This window comes from Aythya marila (assembly GCF_965140915.1).
Source record: "Aythya marila genome assembly, chromosome: 26".
In the NCBI taxonomy this organism is placed as follows: domain Eukaryota; kingdom Metazoa; phylum Chordata; class Aves; order Anseriformes; family Anatidae; genus Aythya; species Aythya marila.
In genome coordinates, this window is record NC_139067.1 from 486,108 (window position 1) to 513,429 (window position 27,322).

Genomic DNA, 27,322 nt, shown 5'->3' on the forward strand with positions numbered 1-27,322 from the left:
TTTCAAGAGTGATAAACACAATTTTTATTCAGGCAATGAAACATGGAAAAAATATATTAGTAATCATTATAATAATCTCATTTGTGTGAGTATAACTCTTACAAATATTTACCTGACATATAAAAGGGAAATTATTGTACATATAAAATTTATGTCGATGGCAGTTACATACATTGTACAAAGCAATCCTGGTAGTAGTCACACAAAGAAAATCTTCCTGCCTCTGGGGGGACGCTGGAAGGACGCGGTGGAAGCAGGCTTGCAGTGGGGGTGGGCACTCGTTGGCACTTCATCGCAGACAAGATCTACTGAAAAACACACACTGGCACACGGCGACACTGGGGGCTCGCGGGCAGGCACCCTCTGCTGTCAGCAAGGGATACTGAAATTCTAAGAGAAGACAACCACAGCCACCTGGGGATCTCGCACACGGCTGGCTGCAAAGGTTCCCCGTGCCGGTGGTGCTCCTGGGCTCCAGCACGGGGCATGGTGACGTGGTGCACCCGAGGATGTGGCCGGGCACCTCGCGGGGAGCAGCACACGAGGTCAGGTCTCGCCCCTTTCAAGTTACAAACGCACGCCTTCTATTATATAGAACTATACCCATTATATATATATATTTATATATACGTAACTATAACCATATTATAGTTAATAAATCATTCCTTAGGAATCTTTGCCCGGATCGTAAGTGCATGCTGACAGGCACAGAAACGCAACAGCACTCGGGTGACAGAGGCAGTGAAAGTGCGACCACGAGACACCGGGGAGCGGAGAGGGGTGGGAAGGTGCTGCCAGGTCAGATTATTGCCGTGGGAGCAGCTCTCCAGACAGCCTGGCCTCCCAGCTTGCTCCTTTTTGCAGCAGAGGGAAGACCGGAGCATTTACTGCATCATATGCAAGTCGTGGTTCTGGGGAAGTGCTGGGGGTGGTGAAATCAAACCTCCTGCTGCTACCTGCCACCTCCGAGGGCCAGAACAACAAACCAGAACAAACCTCATGCTGGGACCTCGAGCTTGTCTGAGCCCCACCTGTTTCCTACACCAGAACCCAGCCCCTGTGAACTTCTTACAGGCTCCAAAAGTCCGTGCACAGCTGCTCTCTGGCAGCCTGCTCCCTCCTGCTTCTAACAGGCTGCCGAGAGGAAGCCGCCTCCCTAGGATCTCCGTGGGTCTCAAGGGTTTTAATCTGATCATACTGAGCCTTCTGCATGCAGCACATCCCGTGGCAGCGTCACTCCTCGCTGCACCACCACCACCTGCGAAACCACCAGCTAATGGAAGGGCACCCACAGCGGGGCCGGGAAGGCTGCTTTGGGGCCAGAAGTGGGAGAATAAGGGAAGGGAACGGTGCTAGGCTGCAACAACCCAGGTGCTGGTGAAACCGAGGGAAGGGGAGTCGTGCTCCAGTGGGCTGTGGTTGGCTTTTTGACTCCCCAAGCAAAGGAAAAAGGAGAAAAAAAGACTAGAAAAAGGGATTTTTCCTTTCTATCAGCTGTGCAAAGAGGTGAATGTTCAACACTGAGCTGCAGGTGCACACAGCATCAGCCATCAGCTTCCTCACCGCACTGCTCCAGCCCCTTTACTGGGTTAACTGGGAGCTCAGGGAGGAGGTGGGGACCCTGCATGTGCCAGGGCAGGCTGCCGACTGCTTTGTCTGCTTAGGTGTGTAATAAATTCTCTCTATACATAATATAACTAATAAAATATATATCAGGTGTATGGCTCTCGTTTAAACAGATGTTTGCACTGCATGCTCAACACGGGGATTAGAAAATAGAGGGAGAACAGCTTAATTCTTTTACAAAAAGGTAGCAGCAAAAAGGTTTGCTAAGGTTTTAGATAGGCCAGGTAGGAAACAGTCCCAACAGCAAATGCTCCCCGTTTGACACTTCAAGGCTGTCCGAGCAAGGTGAGAGCGAAGGACCCTCCAACCTCAGCAGTTCTCCTGGGGCTTGGCATGCCCGGAGAAGTAAACACCTCTGAAATACAGCAGGCAGCCTGCCTGCACGGCCATTCTGATTTTGGGTTGAATCCAGACAGATTTCTAAGCATGTTTTACTGCTGTCTGGATCTGTCTTTTCTTGTAAAGGCAGCTTTTGTTTGATTCTCTTAGTATTCAGTGCTGCAAGGGTGTTTCTCAGAGCAGCAAGACCCAGAGCACGACTGCACCTCTCCTCACCTTTCTGTACTGATTGGAAAGGGAGCTCTAAGTCAGAACTGTGGAGACGTTTAGGGCTTGCTTCCTTCCTGCTGCAACATCAGAAGTGGGGGACTAACCTCACTACGGCGCGAGGTCGGGCTCTCATGGAAATGAGGTTACTGCTGATGGAGCGGCTGTACCCGCGCCGAGGGAAGGGGATGCGTGGCAGGACCGTGCCCAGCTGGGAGAAGTCAGCAGAGAGCCGAGTGCAACGCTAATAAAGTGCACGGACACAGCGATGCAGGCATCCTTCCCCAGGGGCTGGCACGGCCAGGGACCAGGATGTGCTGTGCTGGGGTTCACCGATGTGCCAGCAGCCAGGATCAGCCCCTGGAATAGTGCTGCCTCCCCCAAAACACCCTACTGAGAGCCTGCTTCAGCCAGGGGCTGCGGTGGGTGCCTGGGGTCCCCAAGACCCCTTTGCTGCCCACCCACCCATGTGCCAGGTCCCCCTCCCCAGTGCAAGGGCTCGATGGCTCTGAACCCAGCACGGGGCAGGAGTTACCATGAGGCCGGATCCATGCCGTCAAGCATGTGAAGACAACAAATGACAGCACGTGGGGGGCACCACCAAACCTGCTCCCAGGTGAGGGGGGCTCTCACGGGGATCCCCGAGGAGCAGCACACCCACGGGGGCTGAGCAAAGCTCCCAGCCCCTGGGCTCCCACCCTGGGGTGCGCGGGGAGCTGCGGGGCCCGGCAGCCACGCGTGTGCTTCTCTGCTGGGGGGGTGCTCCTGGGTAATAAGGCAAAGTGCTTGAAGGTACGAGGAAAGCGGCCAAGTGCAGAGTGCTGGACGAGGGGCGGTGAGCTCAGTCTGTCCTTCCCAGCTTCGCTATCAGCTCGTCGCAGATCTTGGTCAGCTCCTCGATCTCCTGGTTCTGGAAGAGAAGCAGCCCCTGAGGACCCCCGTGGTGGCACCGCTCCTGGTGCCCAACTCACCCCGGTACTTGTGGCACAAGGACCTGCAGCAGCACACAGCCCAGCACCAAAGGATGCCCAGGCACTCAAACAGCACCACGGAAGCCCAGAGTAACCCAGTGCAGCCCATGGAGGCCGGGGGCTGCGTTACCTTCTGCTGCAGGGCTCTCTCCAGGGACTCCACCTTCATCTGCTCCTTGCGCAGCCCGGCGTGCAGCGCCGCGCTCTCCGCTTTGGCTTTTGTGCGCACCTGGGCGATCTCCTCGTTGGCTCTGGGGGGGTTTGGAGAGAAGGGGGCTGTGGTTATGTGGTTGGGCACAGCCAGGAGCCCTGTGACACGACGTCAGACTGTGCTGCACCAGCACAGCCCGGCTCCTGAGTGCCTACATGCATCAGGGGTGCCCAGGCAGCTCCTTGGCAGCACCAGCGAGCCCCTGCAGGGCCTGCACCTTCACATCAACCCCGAGCTCTGGGTCTTGGTGCTGCACCCGGTCAAAGAACAGGTTAGAAGGCACCTATCTTCCTCCTCCTCCTTCAGCCTGCACCCTACACAGCCCTCAGCTGCGGCTCTTACTTGTCTAATTTTTCCTCTGCATGGACCTTCAGAGCCTGATACCGCTGCTCTTCTTGCTTGACCCGGTTTAAATAATCCTGGGCACACTTCTTCAAGGCTTCTTCATTCTGGAAAATAGAGAACATCCATCTGTGCTGGGACTGAGCAGAGAGACAGAATGCGTTCTGCAGGTGAAAGAAAAAGGCCTTAAAAAGACCCAGTTTCTCACTTACAAGGGGCTGTAGCCCCTTATCCAGCTCAGCAGCAAGGAAAAGCTGCTGCATACATGGAGCCAGGGGCCTTGCCCTGGCACCTGCCTTGGATGCAGTTTCTGCCCCAGGGCACGATGCCCTGCGCTCACCACCAGCAGGACAGCCCCGGGGAGCAGGCAGGCTCCTCGTGAGCCCAGCTCCACCACTGGCTTCCCACGGCATGGAAGAGGCCCTGCTCGTTCGCCAGCAAGCTGCTGGAGCACAGCAGCAAGCCGGGGTCTCAGCAAGGGCTGGGGCAGCAGCCGAAGCAGTGCCGCGTGGGACCTGAAAACCACTGCACAGGACTCTGGCCCCAAGGGGCTGCGAGGAGGGGGAGGACACCGAGACAACGACCTTCTTAAAGCCTTCAAGGACGCCCTTCAGGTTCTCGTATCTCCTGAAGAGATCCGACAGGGACCTCTCCACCGAGTTCAGGTCTGCCAGGGCTTGGTCCTTTTCCATGGTGAGCTGCTGCAGGTTCTTCTGGGATGTCATGTTCGTCCTCTGCTCGTCCTCTGTGAAGGAAAACCAGCAACGGGGATGCGGGGACTGAGCAGGGGCGGCAGCGGCAGCAGCTCCCTGCCCCTAACACCCGGCCAGGCGGTGGGGCCTCACCTATCATCTGGGCAATGGTCTTCTCGTACTCGGCCACGATCTTCCTAGGATGGAGGGAGAACAGGAGCAGGTCAGAGGCAGCAGGCACCCCCCTACAGCCCTGCTCTAGCAGGGGGCCCTGCCACCCCTTGCCCTGCCACGAAGGCAGCCCGAGCAGCAGCCGGCCGCAGAGCCTGGAGCACAGGAGCTGGGCTCCAGCTCCCACCATGGTGCTGAGACCCCCTCCAGCCGCAGCTAATGGGATTTCACCCCCATGACAAGGAAACCGCAGGCTCAACACGGCACAAGCACAAAGGGAACATGTCTCATAAGGCATCCCTCCCCGCTGACGCCAAACCGTGTCATCCCATTACGGCCCCACAGCCCAACCGGAGCTCCTAGGGGCGAGCAAAGAGCACAGCATCCCCCGAGCACGACGCAGCCGAAGGTTTTTACCTCATCTCCAAGACTTCCTGACGGCTCTCTTCGTATTTCTTCTTCCACTCGTTGGCTTCGATCTCCTTCGTGATTATCTGGGAGGCAGCAGACACGAGACCCTGGGGCTGTGCTCAGGGTGCACCCCCAGCCCCAGAGCCTGCCCCGCTCCCCCCGTCCCATGGCAGCGTGTCGGGGCTGCCCCCGGCCTCACCTCCTCCCTGATGAGCGTGAGCACGGCCGCCTTCTCGGAGGCGCTCAGGCAGATGCCATCCAGGGGGCTGTCGCTCCTGCTCCCGCTGGTGATGCCCACGGGGGATTTGTCCGGCAGGCACAGCCCGGGGCTGCCCTGTGGGGGGAGATCACCCGGCTGGGACACTGCATTTTGGTGACTTTCTATTCACCCTCCTTCCCGGATTTGGGGTGTCCTCCCCCATTTCATCAGCTCAAGCACTGAGTGTCCCCTCCTGCACACACTGACAGCTCGGGGCCTGGCGTCTGTGCTGGGCTTTAAAGCAGCCTTGGGGGCTGCCTGCGTCACCTCCCGGCCAGGTGGGGACACCTCTGACACTGCTGGCACTATGGGGACGTTTGTGGGGTCTGCAGCAGCATTGCTCGGGGTCTTCTCCTCCTGGGGCCCAGCCCCTGTCCCCCAGGGCCGGACGGCAGTGAGGGCAGGGTGCGGGGCCTGCAGGGCTCCAGCAGCCTGGAGCGCCTCCAGAGCGGCATTCCTGCAAGCCTCGTCCTCCTCTCGTCATCCCCTCGCAGCCATCTCCTTGGAAACAGGCTGCGAGGCCATAAATAGCGAAGTGCTGCGGAGAAGCCAACCTGTTTTCGCAGTGTTTTGGAGACGAATACACTTCTCTCTCCCTCTCTCCCCTCTCCCCCCTCCCCGGCGCTTCGACCATTGCCAGATGCCAGCACCAGGGAGCCCCGCACGCCTCCCAGGGGCTCCAGCCCGGGGTGGTTTTTGCAGCAGCCTCCATGGCATCTTGCAAACAGGTGTGCACCCAAAGGCCTGCAAGTATCTGTAGCTGCTGCCTACCCCATGGCAAATCCCCCCACCTTTTGGGATGACCAGCAGCGACTGCCAGCCCATGCCCTCAGCAGCACCGAACAAAAGGCTCACTTTGCCTCACGTCCTTGAGGGGCTTAGCACAGTTAAATCTGTCTCAGGGACGCTAATTTTGCTGATGTTGCTAATCTCACTGTCATCTGATTCCCACCTCCAGCAGCTTTGGCCAGGGGCAGCTAAGCTGGCACAGGGTGCCCCCTGCTGCACCGGGGTCTCGGGGCCACCCCAACCAGCCCTTGGGGGGCACTGGGGATGCCCCAAGCAGAGTTGGGGCACTGCTGGCTGCAGGGCCAGGCTGCCAAAGCAGGCTGCCCTCGTTAATCCCCCTCTCTGCTGTCAGCCGGCTTCCCGAAAGCTGCGTCTGAGCCTCCCTCGCAGGAGGCACCGGCACCAGCAGGGCCAGCCCCAGCCTCCTTCCTCCTCACAGACACAGCCTCTGTCCTTCTGCTTTGCACACTGTGAATTCAGAGAGGTTTTGGCAGCACTTCTGGGAGCAGCGGGACGTTTGCTGCAGCCTCTCCCGGTTAGCAGGGCAGGAGCACCAGCACCAGCACCAGCCCTCAGCACCCCACAGCCCCACACCAGCAGGCAGAGCCGCCCCAAGGCACAGGGAGGAGGATTCAAGTGGCACTTACAGGGAAGGCACCAGGCCCATCCTTGTCTATCTGCTTGGAGAGCTCCTTCTCAAAGCCTAAAAACAGAGAAATTCAACATTTTAGATGCCTGGAAGCAAGACCCCGGCAGCAAAGGGGGTTTGCTGGGGTGCAGAGCTGTGCAGCTGAGTCTCCGTGTCCCCTGAGCTCCCTCCCCAAAGGATTCTTTTCTTTGCCCCCAGCTCCTGCCCTCGTGAAGAGGACGCATCCTGCACCCCCGGCAGCCTCTCGTGCCCTGGTGGAAGCCAACACTCCCCTCTGGTGGCCCCACACGTCCCAGCAGCTGCCACGGCAGCAGTTCCTGGGGACCGTGGTGCTGAGGATGCCCTGGACATCTCGGGTGGGGGAAGCCCCCTGCTCGGCCACCCCAAATTGCACCAGCCCCAGCCCCACGCCAGCTGGGCCTGGGGCCGAAGGAGCTGCACATGGCCCCTTCTATTCCTGGCAGCAGTGGAAAGAAGCTAAAGGCTCTCCTCCAGTCGGAGTGCTCGGGACGCCCTCCCACCCCATGGAACTTGGGATGTGATTTATGAACCTTGCGAAACAACTGCGGACATGACTGGTTATTCACCTGTTAACCAGACAGAAAATAAATAAATAATAATAATGCAAGAACGCAGCTAGGGAGAAAAAGATGCAACATGAAGCTTGTGGCTGCAGATTCCCCGGGATTTCCCCATTTATCCCCGCACGATGGCCAGCAGCCGTGTGTCCTCTGAGACCAGCAGCAATAACTAATGCCTCCCAGGCTCACCGTTAGCTGTACAAGTCTCCCTCCCCTGCGAGACGAAGGGCTGTTTTCCTCTCCTGAGAGGTTTGCAGCTCCGCATGACATTCAGGAGCGGGGATTAATGGGTGGCTGCACAGGAGACAGCTGCGAACCTTCCGTGCAGCCATTTCTGTTTGCACCTATAACTTTGCTATTGATTAAGTGCCGTGTTGCCTGGCTTTTAATTATATTTTAATGGATTGGTCAGAGCAGTTAATTACACAGGAGACAGGCAGCAAAGCACCAGCAGTAGCGCCAGTGCAGGCTTCTGTAGCAACCTGGAGATCTCTATTAGCCAGAGCCCTGTGCTCTGGGAGCCACCGTGTCCCAGCAGCTTTGCCCTGGTGCAGGCAGGGGCCCTGCAGCCTCGAAGGCAGGCACAGGGCATGCCAGGAACATCCCCCTTGGGCTGGACGAGTTGCCCAGCTCAGCCTTTGCCTTGGCTGTCCTTGGTGAAACAGACACTGGTAGTGCACAGCAGCACGATGCTTTGTGCACCCGAGGCGCTACTTAGGGAGCGTTTCTTGTAACCACAATAACCAAAATCAGCCTGCTCATCACCTGTGCTTTGCCTCTGCTCACACTGAGGATGAGAAAAACCCAAGCAGGATTGACACTTTGAATAACAGCCCTGACTTTGCATTTGTGTTTTACTACTGCGGGTCAACCTGCACCTGGGGAGGTGCCGGCCTCATCCTGTGCAACAACAAAGCTGGTCCCCTCCAGGAGGGCAGCGTGCCCAGGGAAAGGGGCTGCGGGCGAGACGGGAGCTGCAGGGCTTCCCAGCACAGTGCCACCAGGAGAGTGCTCCAGGCTGAAGGAGTCTGGATGAAGGCTGCCTGCACCACGATGTTTCCATAATGAAAGCAGCTCAGATAAGCAATCGGAGGTTTCATTATGGCTTGCGGTAACCTTTAGTCCTATCAGCACAAATGAGACGTGATGAAGCTGTGTTGCCTCGACAGCACAAATGCATTGCCAGAGGCTGCAGGGATTACCCGGGTGCGGGCATGGCTCACCTCCAGAGCCAGAGGCAGCGAGGACGCTCCCTACCTGCCTCCATGCCGTGCTTTGCCGCCGGCACGGGGACGTTCGAGCACTCGAAGTACTCCAGGTCATCTTCGGGCTCTCCCTTCTTCTCCAGCCCGGCTGGTTTCTGCACGGAGGTGGTGGAGGCCAGCTTCTCTTCATCAGTGGCATGTCCATCCCGATTTGCAATATCTGGGATTTCTGAGATCAACGCTCCTTCATCCTGCGGGATCAAGGCATGTGGTTAAGCAGGACCGAGCTAATCCGCGGGGCTCAGGCAGCCAGGCTGTGCGGGTGGCCAGCGGGAAGCACGGGGAGGCTCAGCACCCACAGCCAACTGCTCCCCAGCAGCCACTCGGCAGGCTTGGGCAGAAGGAAGCCCCCCAGGCCCCAAACAGAAGGAATTAATGAGCAGAATCCATTAACCCGACCGCAGAGCTCGGTGCTTTGCTCCGGCCCACAGCAGGGGACAGGTCTAAGTCCTAAGACACCGCACGCACGGCCCCAGCAAACCACCGAGCTGCCTGGCCGGGAAGCCATGTGTGGAAAGGCTTCTCCACCGAGCCCAGCCAGCATCCAGCTGTGCCTGGGCACCCCGGTTACTTCATTTCGGGCAGCTCTCCTCGTGCCACCCCACGCCAGCAGCAGCCCTCCCACCTACCTGGGAGCAGACGTCCAGCACCAGTGCCTGTGTCTCGTATTTCTTCACCTTGCAGCCGCTCCTGTGGGACAGAGAGAAGGAGCCAGGCTGAGCTGGGGCTCACAGGGGCTGGAGGAGGGGGAGAGGCGGGGGGCGCGTGCGAGACAGCCCAAGCAGAGGGGAGCAGCCCCAGCGCTAGCATTGCACCCGCTGCGCAACAGCGAAAACACTCACCGGTACCGAGGCAGGGCAAGTTCTGGAACAAACAGAAGGAACAAGCACAAAAAAACACACAACTACAAAGGGTTTGTCTTCAAGGTGTTTATTCCTGTCGAAGGTAAGGGTCAGAGATAACACCCAAGGTACTGGCGGCGAGAGAGGCAATTGCCAAGGAGCCTGAGATGAAAGGTATCCCCTGCTGCACGCTCGCCTGTGCATCCCAAGCGGCGGTACACCTGAGGGCACGCTGCTTTGCTGCAGGAACGAAGCACTTCCAGGCTGCCCGGACCCTGCTGGCGTGGCTGGGGCCCGTCTCTGCAGCATCCACGTTCCCACGTGGGCCAGGCCTGCCCGGCCAGAGCTCTGCCCAGAGGTTGCTCTCGCAGGTGATCCGCGACCGAAAGCTCCTCCTGAGGTTTCATTCTGGGACACAACATCCTGCCAGCTGCTGGGCTGGCTGCACGGGACTGCAGACCTTGCTCCATCCCAACATAACGGGCTGCAGCATCTTGAACCAGTTGGAGGCAGCAGATGGACGGTCACGGAGCAGCCCCGGCACATGCGGTGCCACCAACGCCAGCAGTGAGATGACTGCACCACCACGGCCCTCACCCCTTGCACGGGAAGGAGAGCAGTGCCCACACCCCGGCATGAGCTCACAGCTCGCCACCCCTCGCCGCGGGGCTGGTTATCTCCCAGCTGCGCTGCCATGCCTGAATTTCCCAAAGGCAGCCACCCGCTGACCCACAGGCAGCTCGGCTGGCAGCCCACAGCACCCAGCACCGCAGCAGGGCCGAGGTCAGAGCACATTTGCAGGGGGACAGCCCTAGGTTTTAGGAATCATCTCCCCATCCCATCCTACACATGCTCTGGCAGAGCACGAGCAATGTGCCACGGCACAAGGACATTTCGTTTGCACGCTGCCACCCACAGCCGTGTCAGACAGAAATCGCCGTTGGCTCTGTTCTTCTGCATCACTCCCTAACGCAAGAATCAAACCGCAGCTCACCATGCCCGTGGCAACCTGTCTGCTCTGCCCAGCCTCTCTGGATGCTGCGGGCACACTGCCTGCTGGCTGCTTTATCTCCCCCCGCACACCAAGACAGCAGTGGCAAGGCGGGCAGCCCGAGCTCAGACCCCAACCTGAGGCCAGCACAGGCGGACACCAGCAGCCCTGTTCCCGATGTGCTCTGGGCACCAGCATTTTGGGCTGGATAACCCCAGATCTCGCAGCACTGCCCACGTGCCCGCTGGCTGCTTGGGTATGGGCAGAGCCGCCAGGCTGCAGGTCCCAAACCCAAAGAGCCACTGCACAAAGTCAGGCTGTAAGAAGGCAGGTCAGCTCTCAGCCGAGACACAGATGTCCACGCTTGAGCCAAGCTCTAATTTTGCTCGTGCATATGGCAACGGGCACTAAGCAGACAAGAAGGGCGTTCAGATGGATGACATAAGACCAAGGATAAGCCCAGCCCTCCCACTGCCCTCACAAGAGGCAGCACCAGCAGCTCCCTCGCCCAGGGACCTGTTTCCAGCCGGTGCTTTCCACCCTACCCCCTGCCACAGCAGCTCCTTCCCCAGGGATTTTCCACGGCACCAGTAAAGACACCCTCCCCTCCAGGACTAAAATCTGGAGCTGGACCGCACTCACAAACCTGCCCCCCTCCCCGACACACTGATTTCGAGGATGTACATCGCCCGAACGCGTTGCAGGTGGGCATGCTGTGAGAGCAAGCACAGGCACCGGCCTCCAGTGCAGCTCTCGGCGCCCCGGGCGCGGGGGGCGCGGGTCAGGAGCAGAGCGCGAGGCGCAGGGCGAGGAGGAGCCTGCATGCCATGGAGACGTGTGGGGCCAACACACACCCAGTCGGAGAGAGGACAGAAAAAAGCAACCAAGGAAAGGATGACAGAAAGGCAGCAGAGAGTACTTACAACAGAAAACAGAGAAATTTCACTTGTTCAGTGGTCCTGATGCACCCGAGAATAGACAGGAAAGAGACAGACAGATGGAGAGAAGAAAAGCGTGTGAAAAGACCTGGGTATTAGCTCCCGTCTGGAGAAACACAACGAGTTGCACAGCTCTGGCTTGTTGGGAAGGACACAGATAACGGATGCTCAGACTCTGCACTCGCTGCTCCCAGAGGTGGGATGAGACTGAATCAGGAGCCCTGCTCCTCAGCAGCTCTGGGTGACGGAGAGGGGGCTGCAGCTCTCCCTGCTGCTTCCACCCACAGCCAGCTCCTGCTGGCCCCGGGGGCTCTGCAGACACCCACCTCGATTCTTTGCACAGTCTAAGACACAAACTGCTACCGTGCCCTTGGCTTTGCCTCCCAGGCGTTACCTCCTGTCCCTGCACAACCCCCCCCCCAAGCTTTCCTGCTGGATATCCCATTAGCAGAGCGGTGGCTTGTTTTGCTTTTACAGTCAAATCAGCCACAATCTCTGTGCTCCCCAAATTTCCCCTTTTAAGCTTATTTCCTGCTTTAGCTTTCAGCTGGTTCCAGCCACCAGTGCTAAGTGCAATCGCAAATTATCCTGGAAGGACCCCAAATTGGCTGGGCAATTACTCCCTCATGCAATGTTCCCTCTGCGTCCCCTGTGTGCTCAGAGACCCGCAGAGGGCCAGCCCTGCCTCAGCAGCTGCTGTTCTGCGCCCTACAGCTTCAAGCTCTTAAAGGCAGGCTGAGACTCAGCGCTGCCACACGGCTTGGAGGACATTCATGATAGGACAGGTGAAAAACCAGGAAAATAGCAAGGTTTATGATTAAACCTGCTCCCAGAGGAGGGTACTGCTGCCTGCATTCCCCACAGGCATTAGGAAACGTCCCTGCTTACAGGGGGGTTTTAAATAGCACGGTGCAGGAACTAAACCTGCACTGAAAGCTTCCCACATGCGCTGGGATAGTTTGGTGAGGGACAACGAGGTCCCCACTGCCCGTGCAGGTGTGACAAAGCAACAAAGGGCCTGCCTGTTAACCTCCTCCTCTCCCCCTGTCGCAAAAAGGGAAATCCAGTGGCAGTGCCCAGGATGCCCCAGCAGCATCTGACCAGCCAGGAGCTACCCCCCCATCTGCAGCCCCACGCACGCTGCTGTGCGCCCGGAGAGCCCGGCAGCCTCCCACTGTGCTGCAGAGGCTCACAGAGACCCCTGACCCCACAGCACGGGCACCTCTGCCCCCAGACAGACCCCAAAATCCTCCCACTGTGCGGGTCCTGCTCCAGCCCCCAGCTCTGTGCCGGGGCTTTGCGGTGCACCATGTGCCGGCCCCGCTCCGTGACACCCGTCCCTCTCACCCCACCTGCTCCTGAGCAGCGGGGGGCTGGCAGGGAGAGGGGAGACGCACCCCACCAGGACAAGGGCAGAGAGAACCAGGGGGGCAGCAACACGAGAGCCCGAGGCACAGGTTGCTCTCCCAGAAGGTTTGGGTGTGCCATGGCACTCACGTTATCAGGCGCGATTTGGGCTTCTTCGGAGAGTCCCTGCCCTGCGCGAGCTCATCCGGCACCTCCAGCGTCTGGGACTCGAGGATCTCGTTCAGGCTGTTGTCGGTAGCAGGGCAGCAGTCAGAGGTGCTGGCGAGGGTCTTGGTGGGCTTAAAGGGATCCATGGAGTCGAAGTTATCGGGGTCGAACTGGTAGGAGCCCTTGGGGAGCGTGGGCGAGTGCTGCAGCGCTGGGCTGCCACTGAAAGGGCTGGGGTCTGGGCTGTCCCACGGTGCAGCAGCTGCCCTGGGGGGGCCCTGGGGAACCCCTGGCTCCGGCGGACCCCTTTCTGCGTCCTCAGCAGGCTTCCTCGCGGGATCCCGGTGCCTCTTCGGTGTCAGCTTGCTGGCCGGTATCCTGCTGCCCTTCCTCGGCGTGGCTCTCCGTGTCTCCGTGCCCTCTCCACCCTCCGTGACGTCGACCTCAGCTTTCGGGACCTGCCCTTTGGTCTGGGGGGCCAGGTCCCCTCCCGGCTCGCTCACCGGCAGCGGGAGGCGGCGGGGGGTCGGAGGGGAGCTCTGCAGCTTGCAGCCCCCTGCCACAAAGGGGTTCACGCTGTCATCGTACTGCTCGGGGTCGAAGTGGTAGGAAGCGGGGGGCACCGGGGGCTCCTCCGCAGCAGGCTCCACGCTTCCTTCTCCTTTCCTCCCCGGGGAAGGTGGTTTTCCCTTTTGGAGCTGGCCCCCACCGGGCGAGCTCTCCTGTGCCAAGCCATCCTCCTCCTGCTCCGCCAGCCCCGCGTCCCCACCGGCCGGGTCCCCTCCCGACATCACCGGCTCGCGGGCGGCTGTGCCCGCATGGGGCACCGGGGCCGGCCCCACAGCACAGCCAGCGCCAGCCCCAGTCCCGAGGGCGGCCGGGTGCTGGGCTGCAGCCGGCGGCTGTGTCAGCGATGGGTCTTCAGGGCCGCTTTCCCCTGCGCTCCCTGCATCGGCTGCAGGGGCTCCGATCTCCGGCTGCGCCGCATCTTCGGGGTGCAGCCCCCGCGAGCTGTCCCGGCAGGCGGCCCCGAGCAGCTCTGTGTGCCCTGCAAAGAGAAAGCAGCCCGTCAGAGCCCTGCCTGCCCGCACCCCACAGCCGAGCCCCGTGCAGGAGCCAGGCGCCAGGCTTGGGTTTCCCTCCCCTCCTCGTGCCTGCTCCAGGACCAAATTTTACAGGAGCTGACGGCCCAAAGCTCGGCCTCCCGAAACTCCACTCCAAGCACTTTCTCTAAAATTCAAAGCCCGTGAACGGAGTGGAGGGAATGTACATAAGCCACCACGTGCAGGGCGAACCCCTGTGTGGAGGCATTGTTCTGCACCACGCCAGCAGAGCCACCAACATCTCCATTTATGTCTTTGCTCTCCCACCACTTGCTCCCACCCGGGGTGCCGGCAGCTCCAGAGGGGATTTGCAATGCCAGAGCCGCCCAGAGCCACCAGACTGGGGCCAGGACAGCCCAAAAGACTCGTGTCTGAGTGGGGGCAGCAGCAGGGCATCGCTGCTCACCTGGGTGGGGGGTTAAATGCGACCGGGACAAATTCAGGGAAGCATGACAGGAGAAAACACCAGGAAACGTGATTAAGCCCCGGGGTGAATGGGAGTGAGATGCTGTGCTGAATGAGTAAGCACATTACAGGCTGCAGAGGGGATTTCGGGGTCAGCCACCTGCAGGCAGCCAGCACAGGGCTGAGGGGCATGGGGCAGGGGGATGCTCCCGGGGCTCTCCTGGGGAGCCTCATCGGTCCCACTGTGCCCCCTCCCTGAGGGCTCCTCCAAAGCGAGCGAGGCCGAGCTCGCCTCCCCCATGCCTGGTGCTTTCCTAAGGTCCCATTTCCCCTTGAGGGGATTTTCCATCCCCCTGGGAACTGCCTTCACGGCAACCAGCTGCCATCCCAAAATGCAGACACCCCCACTGGCATTGAACACTGCCGACAGCCCTTACCCCTGTCGGGGGCAGAACCCAACCCGTGTGCTCCAGGAGCTGCAGGCTGCTGATGCTCCTGCCCACAAAATGTCTCCGCAGCACTCCAGCATGCAGCAGAGGGAGAGCACCACCCCCGTGTGTGCTTGGCGATGGGGCAGGAGGGGAGCGGTGTCCTGGGGCTGGCCGGCAGCGGGGGGAGTTGTTTGGGGAGGCTCTGCCACCCCCGGACCCCTGCAGCACGGCCAAAACTCAGCCCCACACTGAGACCCCGCCGGCACGATACAGCCGGCTCACCACGCTGCTGTCAGAGCTTCTTAATCACAAATCCTGATCCATGACTTAATCGCTATTACTCCAAGCCCTTCCCCTAAATCCTTTTACTGTTTCATCTTTTCGTTGCTGTCAGGGGATGGGGAAGCTCCTCACGAACCGAGTCCCCTGAAAGCTGCACCCACCAGCACCCAGCGCACCCACGGCTCTGCTCCCCGCACCTCGGGGTCTTTCCTCCCCGCACCTCGGCCAGGTCTTTGCTCAGACTCCCAGGATGAAGCAGAAGGGGCCATCGGGCTACTCAGCACCCACCGGGGAGTGCCCAGGACCCTGCAGTGCTCGCTGGCACCTTTTTGGGGAGGTGCAGCCAGGACTTCCATGGGCAGAACAAAACCGGTGCTCACCCACAGCCTGGTCTGGTTTGAAACTTGGCCAGCAGCGGGGGCACGGGAGGCTGGGTGCTGAGCTTAGGCAGGGGGAAGCTGCTTGCCCCTCTGAGGCTGTAAACATGTCCAGCTCCCAGTAATGTGGCCGTGGGGGGGTGGGAGGGTGCAAAAATCGCCTGCGGTGCTGCAGGAGGAGGCTGGAGCCGGGCAGGCAGCAAGCACCGGCTGAGCCCCGCACCCACGCCACCCCCACCAAGGCCACTGCTGGCAGCCGTGCCAGTCCCAGGCTGGCAGAAATGGAAAGGGAATCTGGCAGGGACCTGGTTCCTGGGAGAAGCCAGGACACCGAGCCAGCAGCCCTGACTCAGCTGACAGCTCGTGGTTTGCATAATTGATCTCCAGGATGCTAAAAGCCGTGGAAATGAATCAGGAGGGGCTGTGTGCTCCTGAGCCTGCAAAAAACTCCCTCCGGACAGACACTGCCTTGCTGCCCCACAGAACGCATCGGTAAACACAAATCCAGTGGAAATGTCCTTGGAGCGCAGCCAGAAAAGGCTCTGAGGCAGCCCCTGCCTTCCCATCCCTAGGAACCAAAAAACCTTCCTAACAGACCCAGAGAAAACTTGATTAATTTGCTGCCTTGCTCAAATGTTTTAAACTTCAGTGAGACATCCCTGAATGGAAGAACAGACTTCAAAGCCTGGGCAAAAGGCGCCTTTTAAATGCATTTTGCATTCCCACCAGAAGGTTTTGCAGCAGACGTTCTCACAGACAGAAGCCCATCCTGGTTTCCAGCCCAAGCAATGAGTAATTACTTCTTGAATAACAAGCAGGCGGCAGCGAAAACCACCTCTCCCCATCCCTGTGGATGTCCTCAGGGCGGGGAGAGAAGGGCTGAGCGCAGGCAGCAGTGCTCACAAGGGTGTTCCTTCAGGATCCGCCTGCCCCGGGCAGCTCCGCGCACCCAAGGGATCGTCCCCGCGTGCCGGGAGCGCATCCTGCTGGAACGGCCCCAGCCTGCCCAGCACAGCTCGTGTGCTTTCACACCTCGTGTGCTTTCACACCTCGCCGTGCAATGCACAAACGCCACCTCTGGAGCCTCTGCTTCTGCCTCTCACTCCCTTCCTGCACCCACAGCAGCTCGGCTGCTCCGCTGCCTGCAGAGGGGACAGGGCAGAGCCTGCGCACTGCCCGGGGGTCCCTGGCGGTGCCAGCAGCTTTGCGGTCGGGCACGGGTGCACGCCTGCTTCTGGTCCTGCCGGTGGACAGGGAGCAGGTACTATGGAGAAAATGGAGATTTTATGCTCTGAAGAAAAGCGTGGAGAGGGGACAGTCTGGCACCGCGGTAATAGCCGCATTGTGCGCGTGCACTGTAATCGGTGCGCTTGTCTTCCTTAGGCTGAAATTACGCACCAACGCCGGCTAACCGAGCAGCTTTCCTGCACGCCAGCCCTCGAATGAATCAGTAAAACCTGGCAGCAGCAGCGCTGCGACGCAGAGACCCCGCGCCCTTTTCATCCCCCACAGCAGCCAAGCGAAGCAGCAATGATTCCCCACGCAGCCCTGAATGCTGGCGAGAACACCCCCTCCGCTCCCCGCCGCCCCCGACTGCCTCTCGCTTTGTGCACAGCATGAGTCAACGCAGTTCTGCCTCTGCTCGCACACACAGGCTGAGCACAGGATATCTGGACTGTGCATTCAGCTCAGGCTTACGTAGCTAACGACTTCTTTCCTCCTCTGGCTTCCCGCTTTCGTTTAGCAGACATCGGTCTATTTTTAAAACCTTTTCTGTTAAGAATTAGCATACCGACAAGCGATGCTGCCGGAAACACACCGGATAACACGTGCCCTGCATCAGGGCAACAGAAGCGAAGGCTGATGAGCGCTGCTCCGTCGCTAACGGCTCCATATTTGTTGCTTCTGCTCGCTCCCTTGCACAGATATCTCCTCCTGGCACGTGACTGAAGATAACTTCAGCAAGAACGGGACAGAATTACAGCCTCTGTCACCCGAGCCAGCAGGAGGAAAGCTGTTTGAGGGATCCTGAGCGGGCATAAAGCCTAACCACAGCCCCCCACCCAGAGGGATGGGACCAGCTGAATTTTTGTCCCTGAAAGCAGAGACACGCCTGGGGAACGCTGCACCCGCAGGTCTGGGCTGGGCAGTTTTTGCCATGACACCAGCACAGGGGCCAAATCCTGCACACCACAGGGCACCGACTCTCGTGGCAGCTCCACCAGGGCCGCACGGACATTAGGCTGGATCTCCTCCTGCTCCTCCGCTCCCAACACACACAAGGGCACAGGCTGCTGCAGAACAGCCCCGTCAGAGCTGGGAAGCAGCAGGGAGACGAGGGCTCACATCAGCTGGGGTACAGGGAGCGCACACCCCAGGAAGCTTCTGCACACCCCGAGCTCCTCACGGGGAGCCCCTGCCCTGCAGCCCCTCAGAGCGGTTCCTGAAGCCTGGGCAGAGCAGGGACTGAGCAGGGAGCACCACAAGACTGTGGGTTTGGCCCTGTTTTCCCCAGCCTCCAGCTCTCCGCAGGGCAGAGCAGAAACCCAGCTTTGCAGCGAGCACCATCCTTGGCCCCACAACACTGCCACCTTTGTGCACAGGCACCGGCTGCTCGGCGGCGGCGGGGAACTGGCACAAACACGCGGTCGGGACGGCAGCTCCCCGAAACAACGCGCTTCCTCAAGTGGAAAGACCCTGATGTCTGCGAGGGGAATTTCCCAGGAAAGCCTTCATCTTTCCTCTCCCCCTCAGACATTATCCTACAGACTAAAGATGCCTCTATCCCTTCTTAAAGGGAAGGATTATTCTGAGAGCTGAGATTATCAGAGGCACAAACCGAGCACTCTCTTCATCCAGGGGTGGAAAAAAATTAAATTAAAAAAAAAATAATCTGTGCTTTCCATGGGGGTGGATGGGCCCCAGACCAGGCACATCTCTTAAACCCAGCCAAGCAGCAAGGTGCCAGCCTGCTGCTGCAAGCGTTCAAGAAAAGCTCAACATTGCAAGTCCCAGAGCGGGGGCTTGGCAGTGAGGGGCAGCTGGGTGAGAGCAGGGGATGCTCGAGAGGGCCCCACGCACGCTGCCCTTGCCCCGGAAACGTTTCCTCCTGCCGGGGCTTGCAAAACTCCTGACACCGCCCGGTCACCCTGCTCTGCAAAAGGAGCAGAGGAAGGAGAGGTCCCCTCCCTGCCCCGATAACCTCCCGTGCCTGTTGCAGAGATGCCAGAGCTTCAAAGCCTCCTCCTGCAGCACAAAACCCAAACACAGAGCTCAGCCCCAGAGACCAGCTGCGATTCCCCACGGAGAAAGGAGCACAACCAGGGCGAGGGAGATGGTGCCCAAGAGGCCAAGGGTTAATGGAGAGCCACACTCAGAGGAGCAGCGGTGAGACACGGGGACACACCAGCAGCAGCACTGGCCTCTGCCAGCAACAGAACCCCCTGGGTTGCCCCTGATCCCCGGCGATTTCTCCAGTAACAGGGCTCAGCAGCACCGAGCTTCTGCGTTTTTAACAATGCAGCAGAAATGCCAGGCTGCTCTCCCTGGGAAAAAGGGACCCAGCACAACGAAACCTCCACCGCAGGGCACGCGCGAGGCAGCTCCCACCACCCCGCGCCCCCGCGCCGGGAAGCAGCGGGAGGCATCGCCGGGCTCTGCACAGCCAGCGAGGGAAGCGGGAGCCGGGCGGTTTAACAGACAAAATGATTCAACAAAATCCTTTGTTCCTCTCCATCAATCCATCACAGCCGTCCTGGCTGCAGCCTCTGCATCCCCAGGCTCAGCCCCAGCCCGGCAGCTCACAAAACCCATTCACGGCCCCCACCTCCTGCAGCCGCGCTCTCTCCCTGTCGCTCTCTCCCTGTCTCGGTGTGGGGACAGTGGCAGGGTGTGACCGGTGGTTGCAAAACGGCCCGCTGATAATTTCACCCCGCACAGGCATGAACCAAGGGGGGGTGAATTGACTCTTTCGAGCCTGCAGTGTCATCCCTGCCCTCCCGAAGGGATTCGGTGAACTCAGCCTTTAACCCACGCCAGAGAACAGCCCTCCGCAGAGCGCGCACAGCCCCGAGTGCTGGCATTTGAACCATCCAGGCCATTAACCACAAAAAATGTGGCAGGCATTATTCAAAACAAGCGACTTCTCCTCCTTGACCCCACCCTGCTTTTCTGCAGCCCGAGCAGGGAGCCGACACGCAGAAGGCTCTCGTTTGCTCCTTACCTTGGGTCCCGGCCTCGGGCTGCGGTGGTCCCGGCGGCGGCTCGCAGAGCTCCTTTAGCGGCGAGCGGACCGGCGTTTCTGCTTCAGGGGTCTCAAAATTACCTTCGGAGTCCGAGCTGCCGAGGGGGGGGAAAAGAGTGAGGAATTACCACTTTCAAGGCTAGCTCCGAAATCCTGCGCACCGCCTACACATCCAGCCAGACCGGCTCCCGGGCCAGGCCAGCCCGCTGCAGGCATCCTGCGGCCGCCCCTGTCCTTTCCAGCAGGCCACGCTAGCAAACGGAAAAGGGAGAGCAGGTGAAACAGGATCAGCAGCACCCCCCGCGCACCCCCGAGCCCCCGGGGGTCGCTTTTGCCGGGGCTCTCCCCGTCACCCCGAGCTTTCCGAGCATCCACCACTGACCTCCAGGGACGCCGCATCCTCCCCTAGGGCTCGGGGGGCCGCGGCGCAGCGAATTTGGGGAGCCGGCCTCGGTGCCCGGCGCTCGCCGGCACCTTCTCCCGAAGAGCAGAGCTCGCCATTGCCGAGCAGCTGCGGGCAGCCCCCGGGGGCAGCGCTGCCGAGGAGCCAAAGGCGATGCGAGGCGGGGAGCGGCGAGCGGGGCTGGAGGGAGCCGGGAGCGGCGGGCGCCCCATGCACGGCGCAGCCCCGCATGCAGCCGGGCCACGGCGAGCGCGCCCGTCCCCGTACTTGCCTGAAGCCCAGCGCCTTGCTCTCCGCCTGCGAGTCCTCCTCCGCCTCTCCGCCGACCCCGCCGTCCTCCCCCTCGGGGGCGCCCCCGCCGCGCACCGCCGACCACGTCCACCTGGCCCACTGCACCGGGGACAGGAGCTGCCAGGCGCTGAACGCCATCGCCGCTCCCGCAGCTCGGCTCGGCTCGGCTCGGCTCAGGCCCCCGCCGCCCGCATCTCCCCGCCGCCGCTCGGCGGCTGCCGGCGCTGGGCCCTCCCCGGACCGTGCCGCTGCCGCCGGGGAGAGCGCCCGCCCCCGCCCCGCACCGCCCCGCACCGCCCCGCGCCCCCCGGCGGCGCCGACCGGGGGAGCGGCCCCGGGCGGGGAGCCCCGACGGGGGGGGAGAGGGAGAAGGGGGAGGGAGCCGGGACCGGGGGGGGGGTCGCCGGGGCCGGGGAGGGGTCGTCGGGGCCGGGGAGGGGTCGCCGGGGCTGGGGGGGGGTCGCCTGCCCCGCTCCGGGCGCCGAGGGCATCGCGCCCCCCGCACCGCACCGCTCCTCCGCTGGCGACCCCACAGCGCACACCGGGCTGGGCGCACCGGGACCGGGCACACCGGGGCCGGGCACATCGGGCTGGGCACACCGGGCACAGCCCCCCCCGTGGCCGCAGGGAGCCCCCAGTCTCTCCCCGAGCTCTCCCAGGCCGGCCAGGGGCTGCACCTGCGCCCCAACCCACCCGGGCCGTGCCAGCAAACGACCCCCAGCCGCCGGGAGCTGCCCCATGGGGCCGGGGGCTCGGGGCAGCCTCGCTCCCAGGGGCGAGGAGGGGGCGGCCGGGCCCCAAAAGGAGCCGATCGCTGCCGGGGGTCGGGTGCGGGGAGCTGGAGCCGGGGACGGAGGAGAAGGAAACACCTGCCCCCGCTGTTTTCCAAGGAAATGCCGACTTCGCTGGCCCTGGCTGATGCTATATCCTTCCGTGGCAGCGAGATTTATTTATTTATTAAACCATTGTTTAGAAATAACAGCAAATTGTCCCTTCAGAAAGCAAGGCTGGCATGCAGCTCCCTTGGGAACCTTCCCCCTAACGAGGGCTCTCACTCCCCAGCCCGTTACCTCCCACATGCTTTGCTAGAGAGAGGAGCATAACGTTACTGAAGCACCGCAAGGAATGTCCGGGGGTTCAGCAGCAGATCCCTTACAGGCAGCAGCATTATCGGCTCTGGACAGTTGCTGTCGTGGAGCCTGCAGCTCCCCAGTGCCCGTGCTGACGGCCGGCACACGCACCCTGCTCCATCAGCAGCTCCTAGGTACAGGCTAGGAAAGGGCAGACAACTGCCCAGCTGCAAACCCAGCCCAGCCCATCGAAAAGCAGCACTGCCGGCCCTCGATAGCCACACCAAATGCTCACGTGGCAGCCAAGACCACAGCTCGATGCTGCTCTGTGAATCATCGGCCAGCTCGCAGCGCCAGGAATGCTCCGCATGGGCAGAGAGGCCTCTGGATCGGGAGGGACCCGTCCATCTGGTCTGGCTGCCTCTGACACCAGCCTCTATCAGGCACTTCAAAGGGCCTCATTCCTCATCGTGGAGCATCTCAAATAACCTCCCTACAGGGAACCTTTCTTCCAAGCTTCCATCTGTTGGTGTCCTTATTAAATATCTGTGTCATTGCTGCACGCTTCTACTGTCTGGACTCTGACAAAGGAAGGCTCTTAGCCCCTCACGCAGCATTTCCAAAACCCCCCCAAGAGCACAGGCGCTGCCGGTCACCCCAGCAGGTCAGTGGCAGAGGCAGCCCACAGCCCCAGGCACGTGGGGTAGCAGCACAGCACCGCCACCACGTCACCAGGGTCCTGGGGACAACGAGCCTCACAGAGCTCACGGCCACTGTGCAGCAGACACCGAGCCACAAGTGGGCTAAGTGACTCTTATCAGAGCCTATCTGAAAAAAACAAGAGGGCAAAGCAGCAGCAGAACCTCAACATCCTCTTGCCTGCATCTGCTCTGAGCAGAACCACGCAGCCACTTCCCCCCATCTGAGGCAGCAGAGCTGATTTCTGCAGATGAATTTTACATAAGGAGATCTTCAGCATGTGTGGCGCGCTGCGAGCCGTGCCGCAGCACCGCGCTCTGCAGCCTCAGCTCCTCCTTCCTCCCCCCCTCCCTGCCTGCCACTTCACAAATCGCTGCTGCCCCAAAAAGCCCCGTGGAGCGACCACACCGCTGCATTTCAAACCGGCTCACGGCTGCCTGGATCCTGCCAGGGACCTCGTGGAGCAGACAGAAATGGGAATCACGGGGGCGCAGCAGCTGGCGCGGGTGGCGGCAGCAGGACCAGGCTGCCTCTGCTGCAGGAGGAAGGAGCTGCAGCAGCCACGGCAGCGGCAAGCTGAGTTCTGCAGCCCCCCCTTGTTGGGACACGGGAGGAAGTCAGCAGCATCCTTCCATTGTGCAGCCTGCATGAGCACCATGCCAAGGGGATCGCCTCCCACCAGCCTCGGAGAGGAAGGAGAGCGGCTGGCAGGAACGGGGTCAGTGGGGCTGAAGGGCTCCGGCCAGGAAGCTCCGGACCCGCAGGGCCCTGGGGGGGAGGATATCGGAGCAGCTAAACAGCGAAGCCTGCTTCCACCTGCTGTCTGCGATGAGCAATTAAGAAAATGCCTCGAGTGGCATTTTCCAGCTTGGCACCCAACCCAGACTGGCAGCAGCGCTGGCTGCAAATCAAACACCGAGGAGATAACCTGACTTTGTCGGTCACACCGGTGGCTCTGGCTGCCAAACACTGCTCAGCAGAGTCAGCAGAGACATTTCTGCAGACAGGAGAGGATGCTGACCTGTTCAAAACCAGACCTGCCAGCAGTTTCCATCAGCACGGGGCAAGCGGCAGCTGGACGGGCTGTCCGTGTCACTGCTGTCACCCCCCCCCAGTACAGGACATCGCTGCGCTACGCACTGCCCGAGCACGGAGCCACGCAGCGATGCACCAGCTCAGGCTGCCCCCCAGATCCCTCTCTGGGCAGCCCCAGCTGCTACAGGAGGCAGCAAGCAGCGGGCACAGCAGGCAGCGGGCACACAGCAGGCAGCACAGCATCTCCTGCAGCACAGAGTGACCTAGAAACAGCTCGCACAGCTCTGCCTGTGCAGGAGAGGGGGAGAGAAGCGGCGCTCTGCTTTGGCAGGGACCAACGCGCCCTGCCCGGGGGATGGAGCAGCCACCCAGACCTGAAGGTCACACAGCGTCAGAGACCAGAGACAAAGCTGCAGCCTGCGGGAGCCAAAAAGATGCCAGTCCTTGAGCCCCAGGAGGGACGGTCCCCAGCTCGCACCGCCTGGCTGGCAGCAGTGCCTCTGCCTGTCCTCGGCCCTAGAAGCGCGTCGTGCCCCATCCTCGCTGCCACCACGCCTTAGTCCCCAGGAAGGGTGCAGGAAATAAAAAGCTGAGGAACAGGAATCGCACGGCCACACTGGGCATGTTTTAAGCTGAAGTGCCCCGGGTTAGAGGAAGGAGTGTACCTGAGTTTCCATTCTTGTCCCTTTCATTAGGCAGCAGAACATCTATTTCTGGCTGCGGAGCTTTTCTGGGCATGGCTCTGCAAGCCAGCACATCCATTTCTAGCTCAGAAATGGATCTTTTCTGGGTTCTCATTTTTCTTCTCCAGCTGCCTGAGAGCCTCCACCCCTGCTGCTCCACACGAGGAGCCTGCCCACAGGGACCTGGGTCCCCTGCCACCAACACCGGGTGCCCGCAGTGTCCCTGACGGGCAGGGGACGGAGCCGGGCAGCGGGACCGGGCTCTCCCCCAGTCTCCACCAGCATCACAGACACACGGGGAGAGCCAGGGACCTGCAGAAGTGGCGTGCAAGGCCACAGCATGGGATCTGTGACAGCTGCACAAAGCATGAGGCCACATTTCATTGCTATATAAATCTCCCCGTGAGCTCGTATCAGGCACTTTGTCCACACAACTCTTATCTCCCCTCAGATACACTGCTGCAAGGTGTTTCATACGAGTCACCCCGTTCTGCTCGTGTTTTCCTCAGTTTAAAAGGGACCTTGCAGCATTGTAAAGGTAAATTATTCCCTGCCATTGCCTTGTGAAAAATGCAAACTTTGGGAATTAGGAGAACTGCTCACACTAAGCTTTCTGCACTCTGGTGGTGACTGTGCAGCAAACGCTGGGTTGAGGCTGTTCCACAACACGCTGCCTGACCTTGGTGGTGACACCGAAAGATTAATGCTGATGCCTCCCATCTGCAGCTCACCTGCTGGGGCCGCGGAGAGTATCCGAGGAGAGGCTCCATCTCTCACTGCCTGGCAGCCCAAATCAGAAAGGGCCCCGGGAAAGGGCGAGCGATGGGATGGCAGAAAACGGTGCCATGGGCCAGCAGCCCCAGGGCTCCTGTCCCTGTGAGCCCTGAGTGGGCGGGGGTGCGCTCACTAGGGGGCACGCCAGGGTGGCACCATGGGCACAGCCCTGTGGGCACGGCACCATGGGCACGGCACGGGTGTTCCCCGTCCCTCCCAGTGTGTGACAGTCGCACTGCCCAACCCTGCCACCCCCCTCGGGCATTTTCCCACCATTGCTGCTGCCCAGGGCCAACCCAGAACCCCGGGAGGACAGATCTGCTGCAGCGAAGTTCACACCTTCCTTCTGTTCTCTCCTGACCTTGAAGGAGCCCAATCTAGAAACTGATCACGAGGCTGAGAAGTGTGGCAATGACAGCCGTGGGACTCAAGGCAGGCAAGGTGCCACCTCGGGCCCTGACACGGCCACCTGCGTGCCAGGGAGCAGCAGAAGACACCCCAGGTCCCTGAGAACCCTGGGCAGTGTCCAGCAGAGACAGTCCCAGTGCACCACAGGGGGCCCGCGGGACTGCTCACAGCTCCGGGATGCGCCGGTTCCCATCGCTACACATTCCACCAAAATAGCTCTGTAAAAATAGCAGTAAAGGACACAACTGTCACATGTGAGCCTCAGACAGCACCAGGCAGCCCCCAGGTCCCAGCTGTCTTTCCCCACCACGCTGCTGTCACACCAATAACCACAGCCATTTGTGGCTGCACTCGAAGGGACCGATGTACGAATGAACACAACTGCTATTCCTGCCTGTTAAAAAACAACGTGCGTGGCTTAATCTCACTGATCCTAGCTGTGTGGATGTGTGCTCATGCAAAGCAGTTCAGTAGAAATAGCCTGGAGACTCGTGAGTTCCAGCCTGCTTCTCACACTGATGCTTTACGAACCAAGCATCTTCCTTCATCTCGTTGCTTCTTTACTCCCCTATCAGCTCCTTCGCTCTGCTAAAAATACCAGTGCTATGTGGCAGGAATGCTCTTATCAGGTGTTTGTCAGGCCTCGGCTCCTGCATTTTTGTTAGGGCTTGGCGATATTGTGAAACCCAGACAGCAGCTCGGCCTCGCAACCTGGAGAGCCAGCAGGGACAGGGGAGGCAGAGGAGGAGCAAGGACAGCAGCTGACACAGGGCACAGCGACGGGGAAATACTGGCACAAATAAACAAGGCAAAATTTGCTTAAGGTGGAGGAGGACAGGTGGGAGCGAGGAGCAGCCGAGTCAGAGCAGACAGATAAAAGCGAGGGGGAGGCGATGTCCTTGCACAGCCGGCAGCACGGAGCCTGCCCGGGGCTGCCAGCCTGCACCCAGTCCCAGCACCGCTGCAGTGGGTGGCACGGGATGGACCAGGGACCCCGCAGCGCCCCGTGACGAGCCCCACGCGAGGAGCACCATGAGGTGGAGCATCCCCAGGGCCCTGCCATGTCCAGAGGCCCTCTGGCACCTCCCTCCCAGCACAGCAGCCCCTGGGAAGCCCCCTTTGGTGCTCCAGGGGCTGGGGCTGTGCCTCGTTTGCCCGCTGAAATGCCCCGCGGTGGGCAACTGCCTCACCATGTCCCCAGCACGTTCCCCTCCCGTGGCCGCCTTCACGCAGCACTGGCTGCTTGCTCCAGCAAACAATGGCAGGGGTTTTCTGCCTGGGAACACCTCTAGTTTATATCTAGAACACTGCAAGGAAATCATGGGCAGGGCAGAGCAGCGACAAAGGACAGAACGTGCTCCTTTCTCCCTGGCCGAAGCCAGAGCTTGCAAACTGAGAGGTGTTTGTAGGCATTCAGCAGAGCAGCAGCCGAGAAGTGGCAGCACCTGCTCGCTGAAACATGGCACACGCTGCAGGGCACGGGCAGGGCAGGGCAGGGCAGGTGCAGGCAGCAGCCACCCGCAGCAGGCCGGCGCTGCTGGCGTGCACCCGATCTGCTCCCGCTTCGAAACGCAGCAGCAAAGCTCCCCGAGCGCACCACGGGGTGGCTCACTTAAGGGAAATATTTCTGTGTTCCAGGGAGTGTTTTGGTTGATGTTGAGATAAGCTGTCCCCGGCTCTCCTCTCCAGCACGGGCTAGCGGGCTGCTCCTTTTGTTCGCAGTTTCCAAACCCTGCTGGTTACGGGCAGCCCCGCGCAGCCTCCCGGCTCCTAGCGGGGACCCCGCTCGCAGCCAGCTCCAACTTCCACACCTCCTTTTCCAACGGCGGCACCGAGAAGTGCAACTTCTGCCCCTGCTCCGCGCACCGCCACTTGCGCAGGGGCGCCGGAGCTGCCCCCACCCCGCGCACCCGCAGCGCCGGCGGAGAGCAGCCCGAGACCGCGGAGCCTGGGGGGGCTTTGTCGGTAAACACGGAGGAGGAGAGGAGGGGAAGCGAAGAAGGAGAGGAGACAGAAGGAGCCGAGGAGCTTTCCGCCGCGTTTAACCCTCGGGGGTCCCGGCCGCCCCCCGCCCGCCCGGTACGCACGGGCCGGGCACGGCGCAGGGCGCCCCCCGACCCCTGCCCCGACCCGACCCCGACCCCGACCCGCTCCCCCCGACCCCAACCGCTCCCCCCGGCCCCGGGCACCCCTCACTTACCGGCGCCCGGCGGCGCCCCCCTCCCGCGGCTTCTGGCTCTGGGCCCCCCCCATGGCGGGGCGGCGGCACCGGCCCGGGGCACCCCGCGCTCCGCCGGCCCGGGGGGCGCTGCCGCCGCT

At 61.0% G+C, this 27,322-nt stretch overlaps 1 protein-coding gene across 3 annotated transcripts; it reads right to left on the reverse strand.

The window, feature by feature from the left end:
• TACC1 (transforming acidic coiled-coil containing protein 1) lies at positions 1-27,322 on the reverse strand. 3 transcript variants are annotated; one of them, XM_082779460.1, is made up of 14 exons: positions 27,204-27,322; positions 19,620-19,735; positions 12,782-13,847; positions 11,270-11,305; positions 9,143-9,203; positions 8,506-8,704; positions 6,666-6,721; positions 5,170-5,304; positions 4,977-5,053; positions 4,542-4,585; positions 4,281-4,441; positions 3,697-3,803; positions 3,274-3,394; positions 1-3,082 (listed from the first exon to the last, which is right to left on the reverse strand). In XM_082779460.1, exons 1-14 carry the CDS (start codon positions 27,254-27,256, stop codon positions 3,014-3,016), a joined length of 2,301 nt encoding a protein of 766 aa, XP_082635586.1. In that variant the 5' UTR covers positions 27,257-27,322; the 3' UTR covers positions 1-3,013. The 3 variants fall into 3 exon arrangements, with proteins under 3 accessions (XP_082635586.1, XP_082635584.1, XP_082635585.1); XM_082779458.1 differs by lacking the exon at positions 27,204-27,322 and adding an exon at positions 20,315-20,557; XM_082779459.1 differs by lacking the exons at positions 11,270-11,305; positions 27,204-27,322 and adding an exon at positions 20,315-20,556.

Coding starts and splice junctions, on each gene's coding strand:
- TACC1 (XM_082779458.1), bottom strand. CDS start 20,472: ATGGCGTTCAGCGCCTGGCAGCTCCTGTCCCCGGTGCAGTGGGCCAGG. Junction 11,306..12,781: donor CCCAAATCGCGCCTGATAAC/GTGAGTGCCATG, acceptor CGGGTGCATCAG/GACCACTGAACAAGTGAAAT. Junction 3,083..3,273: donor AGAGAGCCCTGCAGCAGAAG/GTAACGCAGCCC, acceptor CTTCTCTTCCAG/AACCAGGAGATCGAGGAGCT.